This window comes from Polyodon spathula, chromosome 22, assembly GCF_017654505.1.
Source record: "Polyodon spathula isolate WHYD16114869_AA chromosome 22, ASM1765450v1, whole genome shotgun sequence".
Taxonomy (NCBI): domain Eukaryota; kingdom Metazoa; phylum Chordata; class Actinopteri; order Acipenseriformes; family Polyodontidae; genus Polyodon; species Polyodon spathula.
In genome coordinates, this window is record NC_054555.1 from 19,368,663 (window position 1) to 19,384,211 (window position 15,549).

At 39.2% G+C, this 15,549-nt stretch overlaps 1 protein-coding gene across 4 annotated transcripts in view; it reads left to right on the forward strand.

Annotated features, from left to right (window-relative positions):
- Positions 1–11,619, forward strand: part of ube2d2 (ubiquitin-conjugating enzyme E2D 2 (UBC4/5 homolog, yeast)) — a 32,118-nt gene extending 20,499 nt beyond the window's left edge. For all 4 annotated transcript variants that reach the window (XM_041223180.1, XM_041223182.1, XM_041223181.1 and 1 more), the window contains 2 exons: positions 8,694–8,787; positions 10,643–11,619. In XM_041223180.1, coding sequence (XP_041079114.1) covers positions 8,694–8,787; positions 10,643–10,688 — 140 coding nt within the window. In that variant the 3' untranslated portion in view covers positions 10,689–11,619. The remainder of the gene's footprint in view (positions 1–8,693; positions 8,788–10,642) is intronic.
- The last annotated feature ends 3,930 nt before the right edge of the window (positions 11,620–15,549 follow it).

The window sequence follows — 15,549 nt, forward strand, 5'->3', positions numbered from 1 at the left end:
CGCCATTGTTTACTGAAAAAGGCACACAAGGGAAGCTGTCCCTCATTGGTCAGTTCCCTAGCTGCCACGCGACAATTGCAAAAATAGACACCAATCCTATTTTTCCTACAGGCACGTGTGAAAGGCACGTATCAAATACGTGTTTTGTTATTTTGTCATGGTGCGGTGTATCGTGCTACAGATTCGCTTGTCTCATCGTGTCCGCTGTGTAGAGACCTTAACAATTGCAAAAAGGCATTGAATAAATAGTAGGCTACATGATTAGTGCTTAAAAGTGAAACGTAACACAGCAATAATATGACTTGTTTATTGACGTGTTTAGTTAAAAATATTCTCTACTCGTTTGTTTTAAATGTTTTGCTGGATACTGCAGAGAATATTTTCATGTTTTGTAAAGCAGCACAAAACTAGCAGCAAAAACATCTGCTAGGAGCACGACTGCTGCCTCTGGGTCTTGTTCCTGTTGGTAACATCATGGGCTGTGACAAGATCTTGTCACGGTGGTAAAGGTCACCCTAGAGACCCAGAGACAGAAAGCTGAAGTTTTACATGCAAAGAGCACTTAAATTAACAAAAACAAACAGGCACAAAATACACGCGGCACGAGGGCCAAAATTAAAAGGTTCACATATACAAAACAATACAGGCTGGGCATTTGCCTTTTACTGTAAAATTTACACTCCAAAAACAAATTTCCACACAGGTACACTCGTCTAATTCCCTCTTAAACACAGAGGATTTCTCCTTCCTTATCTACAGGTGGCCACTCCTAAATTACCTCATTGGCTACACCTGTGATTGCTGGCAGGGACAGATCTTACCCAGAGATCACTGATGTAATCCTTGTCGGCGCCAAAGCCCCTGTTACTTCCTCCATAAAAGCCTAGATTTCTCCTGCATTTGCTTTGGGTTTTTTCATTTTTTGTTTTAAGGTGTTTTTTTTTTTTTTTTTTTTTTATTGTGCCAGTCTTACTTTCAGTTAGTTATGCTTTGTTTGTGTAGCTGCCCCCTCTCAACTCTGGTGGACAATGTGGTTTCCTGCGCAGCTGTATCAGGGATCTGCTTTAAGTGTGTTAGATATCGATCGCCAGTGCAGAAGACAAGGGCTCCATTCCAGCTACGACCAGACAAAGCTGGTCATCTTTCTTAAACAAGATGTTGGGATCAGAACTGCACAAGACGAGATGACAATATTTTTTACTATTTCAATGTTCTGACAAAGGCATCGCCATGTTTCCCTGTGGGAGTGGTTTAGTATGCTTCCCTGCACAGCGGGAGAAGGAAAAAGTGTCCAGCTACACCTGATCAGACGCTTCCAGTGGGTTATGGTATGAAGGTTTTTTCTGTTCACAGGTATGGTAGCCTGTAACTTGGCGACGGTGGCACCAAGACAAACACAGTAACAGGCCATCGGCGGTACACTATCTGCAGTGGCCAGTCCAGATGACATCAATGACACCTCTCCTAACGAGGCCATGCTGAAATACACAGTTGTATATGTACCGATGCTGACGCTGTGGGAGGGTTTCTCCCTCTCCCCAACGTCAAATACCAAGTCCTGATGGGCAGATTCTTGTAGAATCTACTAATGCAGAGGATAAGATAACCTCTAAAGGGTTCCCCTTCTGTGAGGTGATCTGCAAACCCAAAGGCCTGTATGGAGGAATCGCGTGCATACATGTGTGCTGATGCTGGGATGAGAAGGTTTCACTTCTCGCAACGTAAAGACCCAAACATAAACAGGTACCAGATCCAAGTATGTGATCCGAGTGTGGTTCCTGTACCAGTAAATAAATACACATTAGAGAAGGCAGTCTGGAGACCAGATGGGCTTTGTATTTGCCCTGTACTCCTGTAAATCACCTTGTAGAAGACATCTGCCAGATTAAGTAATAATAAAATATTGGTGAGTCATTGCATACAGGTATGCTGATGCTGTTTTAAGAGGTATTTTATCCTCAACTTCAGTAACCAGATCTAAACATTGATGTTTTCCTTAACATCGTAAGGGGTAAATTTTACTTGTTAACAGCCAAAACTGAAGTTCTTTCTGGCTCCACTACCTGAGGGTGTATTGACCCCTATCTGGAGAAGGACTGCACCATCTCCACAGGCAACAGATATGTTAACTGTAAGCTAGGTCACCTAATATCAACACAGACTGGAAGGAAGGCTGTCTGCGGTTGAGCAGACATCTACACCAACTAGTATATACTAGCCTTACACCGGAGTGCAAGTATTTTAGCTAGAGGCTACATGGTATACATTTGACACCAACGTCACGGCAGGAGGTGTTATGTAGGTGGCTGTATCCTGCTCCACAGCTGAGAGGCGCGTTCCCCAGTGGGGGATTCTTAACAAGCAGTTGCCTTTCAGGCATCAGTGATTCTAGTACCCTTTGGAAAGGGAAACCACGTCCAGCTCGGCCAGGGGTGCTGATCTTTCTATGGCCATAATAGGGAAACAGGCAACTTTGCTATCTGATATTCCTACCTCCTACCCCACTTTCTAGCAAGCAGGCAAAATATACATTTGCTACCTGCTACCCTACAGGATAAATAGTCAACAGTGAGAACAGTAACACCAGCGACGGACATACCTGCACATTGAGAACTGGTTATGCTACAGAGGGTTTACAAGGGACTCAATCCATGCTCTCATCCTTTCAGAAGGGGTCCATTCCAGATATGTGTAGTATGTAGTATGAATGATGCATTTGTTTGGGGCTCCTCCACCAGCACCGTCATCAAGGCAGGTCTTGCAGGAGACTGACAGTTTCCAATAGATCTGTAGGAGAGCCACTAACATCTCCACATACATAAGGACTGCAGCAATACCTCTGTTCTCCATCAGAACCTGCCAATGGCAGCTTTTTGCCCTAGGGAACTCTATAGCTGAAGTATTCACGAAGTGTAGACGAAGTAACATGCAAAAGACACAGACATGCATCATTAGTCGACTTTTGAGGGCAAGTTCCCTTCCTCTCGCTGTCTCTCAGGAAAAAGGTGGGTAAACCGTAGAGCACAGTAAGGAGAGAGGCTCATTTGTCTACAGTGAAATATCACCTCTCTCCACAGCATACTTGCAGGATTCTGGGAACCCAACTCCATACACTTGCAGGAAGAGTGTATCTTCAAGTGTATTTTGCATAGAGAGAGGATGGTCACAAACCATCAGCTGTCAAGCCTCTTTGAGATGTGGGTCAGGCCAACAGCATAGTTATTTCAACAGTTTGTGGGCACTAGCAGCAATAAAAAACCCTTGGTAAGAGATGTAAAACTACAGGTGACACAGATAGGGGTGTCTCTATTATATATAAAAATTAAAGTGCTTATAGAAATTCCTCTTTACAAAACTGTACAAGCTCTTTCAAGTTCCTAGGGGAGCTTTGATGGACAGCAATCTTCAAGACATGCCAGAATTTTTCGATTGGATTTAGGTAGGGGCTCTGACTGGGCTATTCAAGGACATTTACCTTTTGTTCCTTAGCCACTCTAATGTAGCTTTGGCTGTGTGCTGTGGGTCGTCATGCTGAAAGGTGAACTTCCGTCCCAGTTTCAGCTTTCTTGTAGAGGGCAGCAGGTTTTCCTCAAGGACTTCTCTGTATTTTTCCCTTCTGTCCTGACAAGTGCCCCAGTCCCTGTCGATGAGAAACATCCCCATAACATGATACTGCCACCACCATGCTTCACAGTAGGGACGGTGTTCTTTGGGTGATGTGCTGTGTTGGGTTTGTGCCAAACAATGCTTCGCATTTAGGCCAAAAAGTTCCATTTTAGTTTAGTCAGACCACAAAACTTTTTGCCACATGGCTACAGAATCTCCTCAGTTTTTTGCATACTTCAAATGGGATTCAAGGTAGGCTTTCTTGAGAAATGATTTCCTTCTTGCCACCCTACCATACAGGCCAGATTTGTGGCGTGCTTGGGGATATTGTTGTCACATGACCAGACTTTGCCATAAAAGCGTGTAGCTCTTGCAAAGTTGCCATTGGCCTCTTGGTCTCCTCCTTCCTCGGTCATCCAGTTTGGAGGGACAGTCTGATCTAGGCAGGGTCTTGGTGGTGCCATACACCTTGCACTTCTTAATAATCGTCTTGACTGTGCTGCAAAGGATATTCAAGGCCTTTCAAATTTTTTATACCCGTTCCCTGATATGTGCCTTTCAACAACTTTGTCCCGGAGTTCTTTTGAAAGTGCCCTTGTGCTCACGGTTGAGTCTTTACTTTGAAATGACTAGCAGAGGGAACCTACAGGAACTGCTGAATTGATCCTGAAATCATGTGACTAACTGCAATTTAACACAAGTGGAGGCCACTTGGTGTGTGATTTTGAAGTGGATAAGTTACACCTGAGCTAATTTAGGATTGCTATTAAAAGCGAGGTGGAGACTTATCCAACCAAGCTGTTTCAGTTTTTATTTAATTAATTTTCTGTAAATTTCAGAATGTTTTTTCACTTTGAATTGTCGGGTAGCCGACACAATGAATTCTAGGAATGGTGTGTGTGTGACATGTATATAATGGGGGGGATAATATATTATATGAAGGCATTTTAATTCCAGGCTATAGGCAACAAAAAGGTGAATTTTGAAAACTGGGTGTAGACTTTCTATAGGCACTGTGTGTATATGTATGGGTGATTTTATTTATAAAAGTTTTTATTTATTTTATATACTTTGTGTGTGTGTGTGTGTGTGTATATATATATATATATATATATATATATATATATATATAATTTACACACACACACACACACACACACACACATATATACACATTCCCTCCATAATTATATTCCCCTGATTTTGTGGAGCTGCATTTGAGAAACTTCATCAGTTTGTTGTTGGTTATTACATAGCCTGTATTGTTCTTGTACGGTTATGCCCCAGTACAGTTTATTTTCTATTTCTAGTCTGGTTTATATTTTCTGCACTCAAGATAGTTAGTTAATACACTACACGGTGTCAGTCAGCCCAATTGCTTTGAGCTCCCTATGAGATATTTGGATACAAACAAGCCCAGTATAAAGCTAATTTGATCTTTGGTCATGGTATGTGATTTATAATAAGGATGATTTAAGTCACATCCCTTTCTGAATGTGCATTACATCTAGTTTATTGTTCCTATATGAGCGGATTGTGCTTATTGTCTGGAGTGGATCGGGAATCACAGCGGAATGAAAGGAAGAGCAGAGGATATTCTGAGAGTTGAGTGGAATTGTGTCGCCGCTTGCATTTTCTGATAGACATAGTCGTCCATGACAGTACAATATTTGAATAGTAAACAGAGAGAGTCAGCCTTGTTCTTGACTCCTCACTGGAGACGAAGGTCCTACACAGACAGTGGAGCAGTGCTCTGCTGTTCACAACAGGGTGATGTTTTCCACAATCCTTTGCTGTTGATTTTAGCTGCCTGAAGAGTGAAGCGCAAGAGCTATCTGAACACGTACAACACTACTTGCTAGGGTGAAAAAAAGGGGGAAACCTTTAGGCTTCAGGTCCATAAAGGTGAATGGAATTAATTTATCCTTGAGTGCAATCCATCCAAAATCGGTGCACGACCTTCCTTCTATTTACATTTATCATCATACCTTGGATACCTAGTTTGCAATTTGTATCCTCCTGACCAAGCAACATGGAGACCAGGAGTTCACTCGGGAGTATATCATCATCATACAAAGAAACCATATTACAGGTCATCTTTGTCTTCTGTCCAGGATGTTGTATAAATAACACTCCTGTCCAGGGTGAATGATTTGTACACTTTCTAAATGTACAGAGGATGAACATGTGATGTTTGCACAGATACTTTCTTCATTTCACACAGGCAATGTTTGTCTTATTGTCATTGCTTGAAGGGCAAAAGTTGCATCTTGCACGTTTAGTGCCAATGCTAGTTGCTGCAGGCAGACTGCCCTCTGTAGTGGACAAGACATTCATCCACTAACATTTGGTCCTGGGTTGTAAAGCAAAGGCAGCATTTCTACCCATTTACCCCACACTTACCTGATAGCAGCTAATTTTTCTTGTGCCTATTGGCTCCTTTATCACAATTATCAAAGCGAATCATTTTAGCAATGATGTGAAATGTTTCCAGCGACATAGTAGCTGGAAATATAGCCCCACCAGTTTCTGTCTTCCACAGACTAGCAGTTACTTCTCTGTACACTCCAGCTAACAAAAGTAACCCAATGTATGCATGCATATCGTCATGATCGAGTTCTTCACCACGTACACGCCTGCCTTCCATGTTGCGCATTTCCAGTATTATATTGGATTGCTGGTGCTGTATCATGAATGCGAGTAACAGTATATGCAGCAGGTCCAGGAACGATTGTAATGACACAGGAATGTGACAGCCTACCTGAATTCATCAGTGGAGATGCTTGGTAACCAAGTGAAAGTAATTGATTTCATGCATACAAAGCTACATGGTAAATACCTAGGGTCATATTGACCCAAGGCATTGTTTGTGTACAAGACCAGTTCTAAACCAGATAAACTTCCTCAAAGTTCTTATTTTCAATTAACTTTGTGACCCCAGCCTAAGAAAAGTCAAAAGACAAACATCATTTAAGTCCGTGGAAACCAGCGTCAGTTCAAATAGACCTGAAACACGATAGGAGGATTAACAAGCTCTGATTTTAAACTTTTAATTTAAATGTCAAAAAAGAATTATAAGCTAAAAAAGGACACACTTGCAAACACACACTATTTACACATTTCCATGTGCAGGGCCATTCCCAGCCATACTACAGCTAATGCAAGATCAGTTTCCCCTTCAGTGGTTCCATTCTAATAAGTGAGTGGCTGACATGATTGGACTGCCTTACCTAGTACTAATTGGGGTCTGTTCGATGAGCAGTATAGATACTGTTATGCATTGATATATAGAAACCAACTTCAGCTGCAGGGTTATTCAAGATGAAAGGGATTATTGACTAGTCTGTATTCTTGATTATTGAAGTGGTTTGCAATGTCTTGCACGTGTTTCTTTGTATGGGTTCGTTTTTTCAATTGCTCACATCCTAACAGTCTTGTCTCTGTGGCTGTAGCACAGATACATTGGCTCTCAAAAGTATTCAACCCCCTTAGATTTTTCCACATTTTATCGTGTTACAACATGGAATCAGAATGGATTTAATTAGGAGTTTTTGCCACTGATCAACACAAAAAGTCCATAATGTCAAAGTGAAAAATAAAATCTACAAATTGTTCTAAATTAATTACAAATACAAAACAGAAAATAATTGATTGCATAAGTATCCACCCCGTTGAGTCAGTATTTGGTAGAGGCACCTTTGGCAGCAATTACAGCCATGAGTCTATTTGGATAAGTCTCTACCAGCTTTGCACATCTGGACACCGCAATTTTTGCCCATTTTTCTTTGCAAAATTGCTCAAGCGCTGTCAAATTGGATGGGGATCTTTTAGTGAACAGCAGTTGTCCACTCTTTCCACATATTCTCAATTGGATTGAGGTCTGGGCTTTGACCTTTTTGTTTTTAAGCCACTCCAGTGTGGCTTTGGCTGTATGTTTGGGGTCATTGTCCTGTGTAAGATGAATCTTATCCCAAGTCCCAGGTCTTTTGCAGACTTCAGCAGGTTTTCCTCCAAGATTTCTCAGTACTTTGCTGCATCCATTTTGCCCTCTATCTTCACAAGTTTTCCAGGCCCCGACTCGGAGAAGCATCCCCATAGCATGATGCTGCCACCACCATGCTTCACAGTAGAGGTGGTGTTATCAGGATGATGTGCGGTGTTAGGCTTGAGCCAAACATAGCGCTTAGCGTTAAGGCTAAAAAGCTCTATTTTGGTCTCGTCAGACGATAGAATCTTCTTCCACTTGGTCTTAGTCTCCCACATGCCTTCTAGCTGAGATTTGATGTGAGTTTTTTCTTTTTGCCACTTTCCCGTAAAGGCCAGTTTTCTTAACACACCCGGGCTGCTGTTGCAGTATGCACACTGTCTCCCAGTTCAGCCGTGGAAGACTAACTCCTTTAGAGTTGCCATAGGCTTCTTATTGGCCTCCCTGACTAGTGCCCTTCTCGCCTGGATACTCTTTGAGGACGGCCAGTTCTAGACAGATTCACAGTTGTGCCATGTTCTCTCCATTTCTTAATAATGGACTTTACTGTGCTCCGGGGGATATTCAATGCCTTGGAAATGTTCTTATATCCTACCCTTTTGGTGCTTTTGAAGAACCTTATTCCGGATTTGCTTTGAATGTTCCTTCGTCTTCATGATATAGTTTTTGTTAGGAAATGTACTAACCAACTGTGGGACCTCCCAGAGACAGGTCCTGAAATCATGTGAAACAACTTAATTGCACACAGGTGGACTCCATTCAACTAATTATGTGACTTCTAAAGACAATTGGTTGCACCAGAGCTTATCTAGGTGTGTCATAGCAAAGGGGGTGAATACTTATGCAATCAATTATTTTTTGTTTTATATTTGTAATTAATTTAGAACAATTTGTAGATTTTATTTCACTTTGACATTATGGACTTTTGTGTTGATCAGTGGCAAAAACTCCTAATGAAATCCATTTTGATTCTGTGTTGTAACACAATGAAATGTAGAAAAGTCCAAGGGGGGGGGTGAATACTTTTGAGAGCAACTGTATACATAGGACTGGTCTGTTTCCACTTTATCCAGTTTTTAAGTTATTTGAGTTTATTTTGCAGTTCTCTTGTCCATCTGCTCACTGTTATGTGATCCAAATCCAGATGATCCTTTAGTGCCCGAGATTGCACGCATCTACAAAACCGACAGAGAGAAGTAAGTGAAAATTCCTGTTTGTACTATAATGCAAAATTGGTTTGTATGTGGAACACTGCAGCTAATGTGTTAATTAAACATTGTGTTAGAGTTTTAAAATTCCATCTAAGGTAGGCCTATCAACTACTGTACACTTATTGCTGCACATTGTGTGTTGCAGTTATTATTTATGTATGTATAATAAATATTGCCTTTTTTAGTTTGTCTTATTAAATACTACTTCATAAACTTTTAATGTCTAATAACTTTTTCCTGTTGGCTCAGCCGACACAGTAGTTTTGTGTTAGAAAGATCAGTAAAAACAAGAAGCGTAGCAATAATAACACGTGAAATATTTAAAATAAAAAATATATAGATGCAAACTAATTATGGCAACATAACCTTAACCACAAGAACTGCTAATATAGATTGAATACAGTAGTTTACCCTCCAATGTAGACCCTGTGAGTAAAATACAACACTTAATAGTACTTTCAAAAAGTACTGCGCATACGTTAATGCAAACTTAAGGGGAATGCAGTAACTACAGCCTTGCATTTTAACTGTAATGTTATTTAACTACAGTGCTCCCTCGCTATAACGTGGGAGTTACAAAAATGCATAAAGCACCATGTAATCAACACTGTTATTTACAAAAAAAAGAAAAGGCAACATTCCCTCTCGTGGATCATGTTAATTAGCAGTTTTTAAACTATGAATAGCCTGGCTAAACAGGAGTTCTGCTCAAAATGACAGACAAGCAAACTAAGTGCGAGGGGAAGAGGGAATGGGCTCGCCCCAGATTCGGCAGCCAGACTGGGCTGAAGCATCTCATCTCCCGGAGAAAGCCGCAGCTCCTCACGCAGCAAAAAAGTAAATACATTCAGAAAGATAACCAAGTAATATGCCTGATATTTATTTTTTTTATAAAACAAATGCTGAATAAGATGTCTAAGTGCCAGTGCAGCTTTTCTTCAGTCAAGATACTGTATCAAGAGGGAGAGACGTAAACGAAGTTAGACTGAGAAGTTGTTTACAGTTTGAACACTGGTACTGAATTTACTGTAGAAATATTGCATGAATCACTAGTATAGGGAATCGGGGGACATGCTGTAGGAGCATTATAACCGAGAGCCTTATAGCGAGGGAGCACTGTACAAAACGTGGTCTTGCAATAAAAACAAACATTATTTGCTTTATTGACCACAAACAATATGGTTGTGAAGTAAGTGAACACACTAAAAGAGAACATGTGTGTTTTATTTCAGCGCATCAGTTGTAATATACTGAAAGGCTGTAAGCACATAATATAAGGCCTATCTCCTAATATTTCAAAGCTGTACCGATACGGCACAGTATTGTTGTATTCCTTTCTGATTGCCTTGCTATAACACTGTAAAGCATCTGACTGTCCAAACACAGAATAGGATTTATTATATAGGTTTACCTTTCACAAATGTGCTTCACAGATAGGTGAGTTGGTAGGTTTGGTTGAGGTAGACTTAAGACCATGAAATCCTAACGATCAAGAATCTACTCACATATTTACCAGTTACAAACACACATTGCAAGTAAGTGGATGTTTTTTTTGTCGCGGTCTAGAGAATGCTGGAAGCAGTATATATTCACAATCGAGGTGCCGGGAACCAGCAAAGTACAAGAAGGCTGATAACATGCAAACTCAAGCTGTGCAGCAAAATTGCTCTGCGTATTCTCTGCACATTACATTTAAATATCAGGCACAATTCGTATGTTTTCAATGTGTAAAACTCCTGGTATGCAGCTTATCTGGAGCACTCCCTATACTGTTGTATTTCCAAACTGAAAAAATGTTCCTGTTGATTTCATTGACGTTGTTCTTTTGTTTCTTTTGTAGGTACAACAGAATAGCTCGGGAATGGACACAAAAGTATGCAATGTAGTATTGGAGAAAAGTGGATACACCTCTACAACGATGGCTAGGGGACTTTGAAAGAAAACAAATCGTTTTGGTTTCCATTTGACTGCTCTCTATGAACCCACGCCTCCTCTTGCCCTGTGCACATGCTTACCTGACCCAGCAGGGCTGTGCTGTGTTGTACATATTTGCCCCGTGGACCTGCTTATTTGACCCAGCTGTGCTGTGCTGTGTTGTACATATTTGCCCTCTGCACATGCTTACTTGACCCAGCAGGGCTGTGCTGTATTGTACATATTTGGAACAGCAAACTTGCAAATACTGTGCTCCCTGTATCTTACTATTTTGGCATCGAACACAGTAGTGTGTTAAGGGCCAGTTAATCGGTTATAACAGAGTTGTGAATCTAAAAGCATTCTTTACCATTTTAAATTGGGGTACTTTGAAATGTGTTTTTTTTTTTTCTTTTCCTGTGCTTCCAGGCACTATTTTTCACTACTAATCAGTGGGAGGGAGATGTATTTTTGTATAAATTATCAGGAATCCTTTTAAACTCATAGCAGGTTATGAATAGAAAGATGGTCTTCGGTTTGTTTTTGTATTGCAGGTAAATTCTGAAGGAATTCTTTCTCTATTTTTGCGTAACTGTCATCACCAGGAATATACCCATTATACCCACATCCAATAAAAGTGCAGGTTGTGGTCAATAGTTCTATAAATAACCAAGCTATTAATTCAACAATAGGTTTTCCTCTACCTTTTTGGGGTTGCATTTTGCTTTCAGTTCATTAGTATTAATGGCTATTAATTCTCCTTTTAACTGCTCTGTTCTTTCTGGATGTAAGGGTATGGATTCCTATGAAAGAAAAAAGCGTGTATATTTCATGACCTGAAAGCTCGTTGAGCTTGTGTGTTTCAGTATGATTAAACTGTGTAATAAACTGATTACTAAAGTTGTGATGTTTTCAATAGTTGTCTTGACAAGATAATGGCTGAAAAATATGAAGTGAACAAGATGAGTACATATTTAGCTGTCTCATGTAAAATGAAATAGATAAAGAATGTGTACATATCTGGAATACACTGTATTAAGTAGTAATTAAACTGATTTTATAAACGAACAAAGACCATATTTTGAAGCAAAGCAAATCAAACACAATTGCAATAGTGTGGCAGAGGCTGAGGAAGGGATCAGTTCAGTGTTTGTCATTCTAATTTGCCGTTGCACCTGCTTCAAAATCGGAACTGCTGCATTCAAAACTACGTGTTCAGATTATTATTGACTAATGATTTAAACATCAACCTCCTCATAACCCTAAATAACTTGACTCTTATATAGAGTCAAGTGCTGGGAACTTGGGAAGTCTTGAGCATAGCCACATTCCCTTTATAGTGTAGCAATTAACTGGAACATAAAACCATTCGGAAATATTCACACTACTGGAATCCACAATATTTTAGGTCACCCGAGTCAAGTGTCTAAACTGATTTCAGTCATTTCTCCTTAAAATCTCTTGATTCAACTGCGTGACTTTACATGTCTGTGGCTTCAGTCAAGACGTGCCCTATGAGGGAGTTCATCTTTAAGTTTTTAAGGTTATTTAAATGCTGTTGACAAATGTTTTGAAAATATTTAGGAACTTAGTCTGGGTATCTTCAAAATACTAAATAAGAATCGGTTATTAAAGGTTGAATTGGAAGCATATTTCAGTGGTTCTCTGAATCTGTGTCCATGCCCTAATTGTGTGTGCATTTCATTTGTGTAATTCCTCCAGGAAGGTAGGGGTGTTCTGTGCAGCAAAGCACAGGTGAAGTCTTCATACTTGCTACCCAGGACGTGAAGCTGCTCTGGAAAGATAAGAAATGAAAATCGGTTGCATAAAACTGAACTGATTTGCTAGAGGGCTGGGTGTGTTTCAAGCTATTGCCCAAGGCTTGAAATTTTAAGCTTTGTTACATTGGTGTCTCTTTGGACCCCATTGATAGTTCTAGGTTAAGCATTAAAAAAAAAAAAAATGACACCCACATGTTTGCTGTTAGTACGTTCTTAAATACTGTATTCAGTGTGTATCTGCAGGTGCTGGTGGATGAGGTTCTGTTGTCTAAATTAATGTTTCACCACTACAGTATACAATTTAGGATATCCTCAGTCATCACCCCTCTTTGAGCCAGTCCTTGATTTATTTTTTTTTTCTATTTTTTTTTTTTTTCAGGGACCGTGAGGTGATGTCAGTGTAGCTGCTGATTGGTGCATGCGTTTTTACCTTCAGCATTTAATATGTATATTGTAAGTATTGTTTTAGAAATTCTTAGTTACCTTGTGCGATTTCGTTATTTGAATTTGTTTGGATTTAAATTGTAAGGCAAATCTCAGCGTACGTCATCAGACAACTTTTTTGTTCGTTTTTTTTAAACCACTGATGTATTTTTTTATTTAATTGTTATGTGAAGCGCTTTGAGATGTCTTAGTGAAAAGCACTATATATAAATTAATTGATTGTTAACCCCATCATTAATCCTGTTTTTTTTTTTGTTAGTTTTTTTGTTTTGTTTTATTAATAGTGTGTGTTTGTATAGGGACTGAGTAAACCAGGAACAGCGAAACTTAAGTTTGCACTTTTTCTATAATAGCAAAATCATGTCTTCATTTTCTCTTTTTATATTATAAAATCCTATTTTAAAAAAAAAAAAAAAAAAAAAAAAAAAAACTGGTTTTACACATCAATGTAACAGAAAACAATCTAAATTACACATGTACTATGGGGTACATGGGAGAAGCTTTCTTTTTCTTCAGACAAATGTCTACTTTCTAATGTGTTTCTTCAGAAAATTATTTTTTGTTACAAAAAAACAGTTGTTTGTCCCAGCAGGACAGTGCAAGACCACACAGTGCTAGGATTTCAATTGCACAACTTCAAGAAAACAATGTCAAGGTCTTTCCGTAGCCAGCTTTTTATCTTGACCCGAGTCCAATAGACTATCTGTGTGACCAAATTGCCAGTGTCACCCACAGGAGGCTACAGTGATCAGCCAACTTACCATGATTGTTTGAGCTGTATTTTTGCTTGATATCTATCTTGAAAATATTTGATTAAATCCATTAGACCTGAGTGTTGCGTTTCTTCAGTGCAGCAGTAGATGTGTAGTTTAGTCTGTGAAGAGGGTCTGGTTGTAATTATTTGGTCAGGAACATGGGTTCTTCATGTTTCAATAATATTTAAATTTACTATATTCCTTTACTGGCACCATATTACAGTGAAGAAATCGTATACTTTTCATGATATCTTTTTGGAAAATTAGCAACTCGCTATTAAAGGAAGAATGGGCATTTTATTCTGTGGATGCATTTTAAGCAATGTTTATTGCATCTTTATTATCAACTTATTTAACTGTTTGCTAACAGGCATTTATCATATATTTTATTCTGTTCAATTACAGATCCATTTTAAAAAGCAAGTATTTCAGAGTATAAAATAACTGGTATGTGTGTAGATTTACCAGCTCAGTGGTCAATGTATAAATTAACTAAGAAGATGGTAGTAAACTTACTTTTACTGTCTGGCAACAACAATTCACAATACGTATGATTCTCACTGAAAAGAAAAAACCTGCGTTCACTTAGTTTATAAATGAGAGGAGGCCATTTGGCCCATCTTGCTCGTTTGGTTGTTAGTAGCTTATTGATCCCAGAATCTCATCAAGCAGCTTCTTGAAGAATCCCAGTGTGTCAGCTTCAACAACATTACAGGGGAGTTGGTTCCAGATTCCCATGATTCTCTGTGAAAAAAAGTGCCTCCTATGTTCTATTTTGAATGCCCCTTTATCTAATCTCCGTTTGTGACCCCTGGTCCTTGTTTCTTTTTTCAGGTCGAAAAAGTCCCTTGGGTCGACATTGTCAATACATTTTAGAATTTTGAATGCTTGAATCAGATCGCCGCATAGCATTCTTTGTTCAAGACTGAATAGGTTCAGTTATTTTAGCCTGTCTGCATATGACATGCCTTTTAAACCATGAATAATTCTGGTCGCTCTTCTTTGCACTCTTTCAGAGCAGCAATATCCTTTTTGGAGCAAGGTGACCAGAACTGAACACAGTATTATAGGTGAGGTTTTACCAATGCATTGTAAAGTTTTAACATTACTTCCCTTGATTTAAATTTAACACTTTTCACTATATAGCTGAGCATTTTGTTGGCCTTTTTTAGAGCTTCCCCACATTGCCTAGAATATGAAGACATTTCTGAGTCAACACTCCAGTTTCATCTGTTTCATAGATTCCTTCTTCAATTTCAGTCTCTCCCATATGGTATTTATAATGCACATTTTTATTTCCTGCATGCAGTACCTTACACTTTTCTGTATTAAATGTAATTTGCCATGTGTCTGGCCAGTTCTGAATGCTGTCTAGTTTGCCATTCCTCCTATTTTTGTGTCGTCTGCAAATTTAACAAGTTTGCTTAATATCCCAGAATCTAAATGATTATTGTAGATTAGGAATAGCAGAGGACCTAATACTGTAGTAATCCACTGGTTACCTCACACCATTTTGAGGTTTCTACTCGGTACTTTCTGTTTTCTACATGTTAACCACTCCCTAATCCATGTACATGTGTTTCTCTGAATCCCTACTGCGTTGAGTTTGAGAATTAATCTTTTATACAGGACTTTGTCAAAAGCTTTCTGGAAATCTAAATAAATCATGTCATATGCTTGGCAATTATCCATTGTTGATGTTACATCCTCAAAAAAATGAAGCAGGTTAGTTAGACACGATCTCCCTTTCCTAAAACCATGCTTACTGTCTCCCAGGTTACTGTTACCATACAGGTAGTTTTCCATTTTGGATCTTAGTTACCATAAGTTTACATATAATAGAAGTCAGGCTT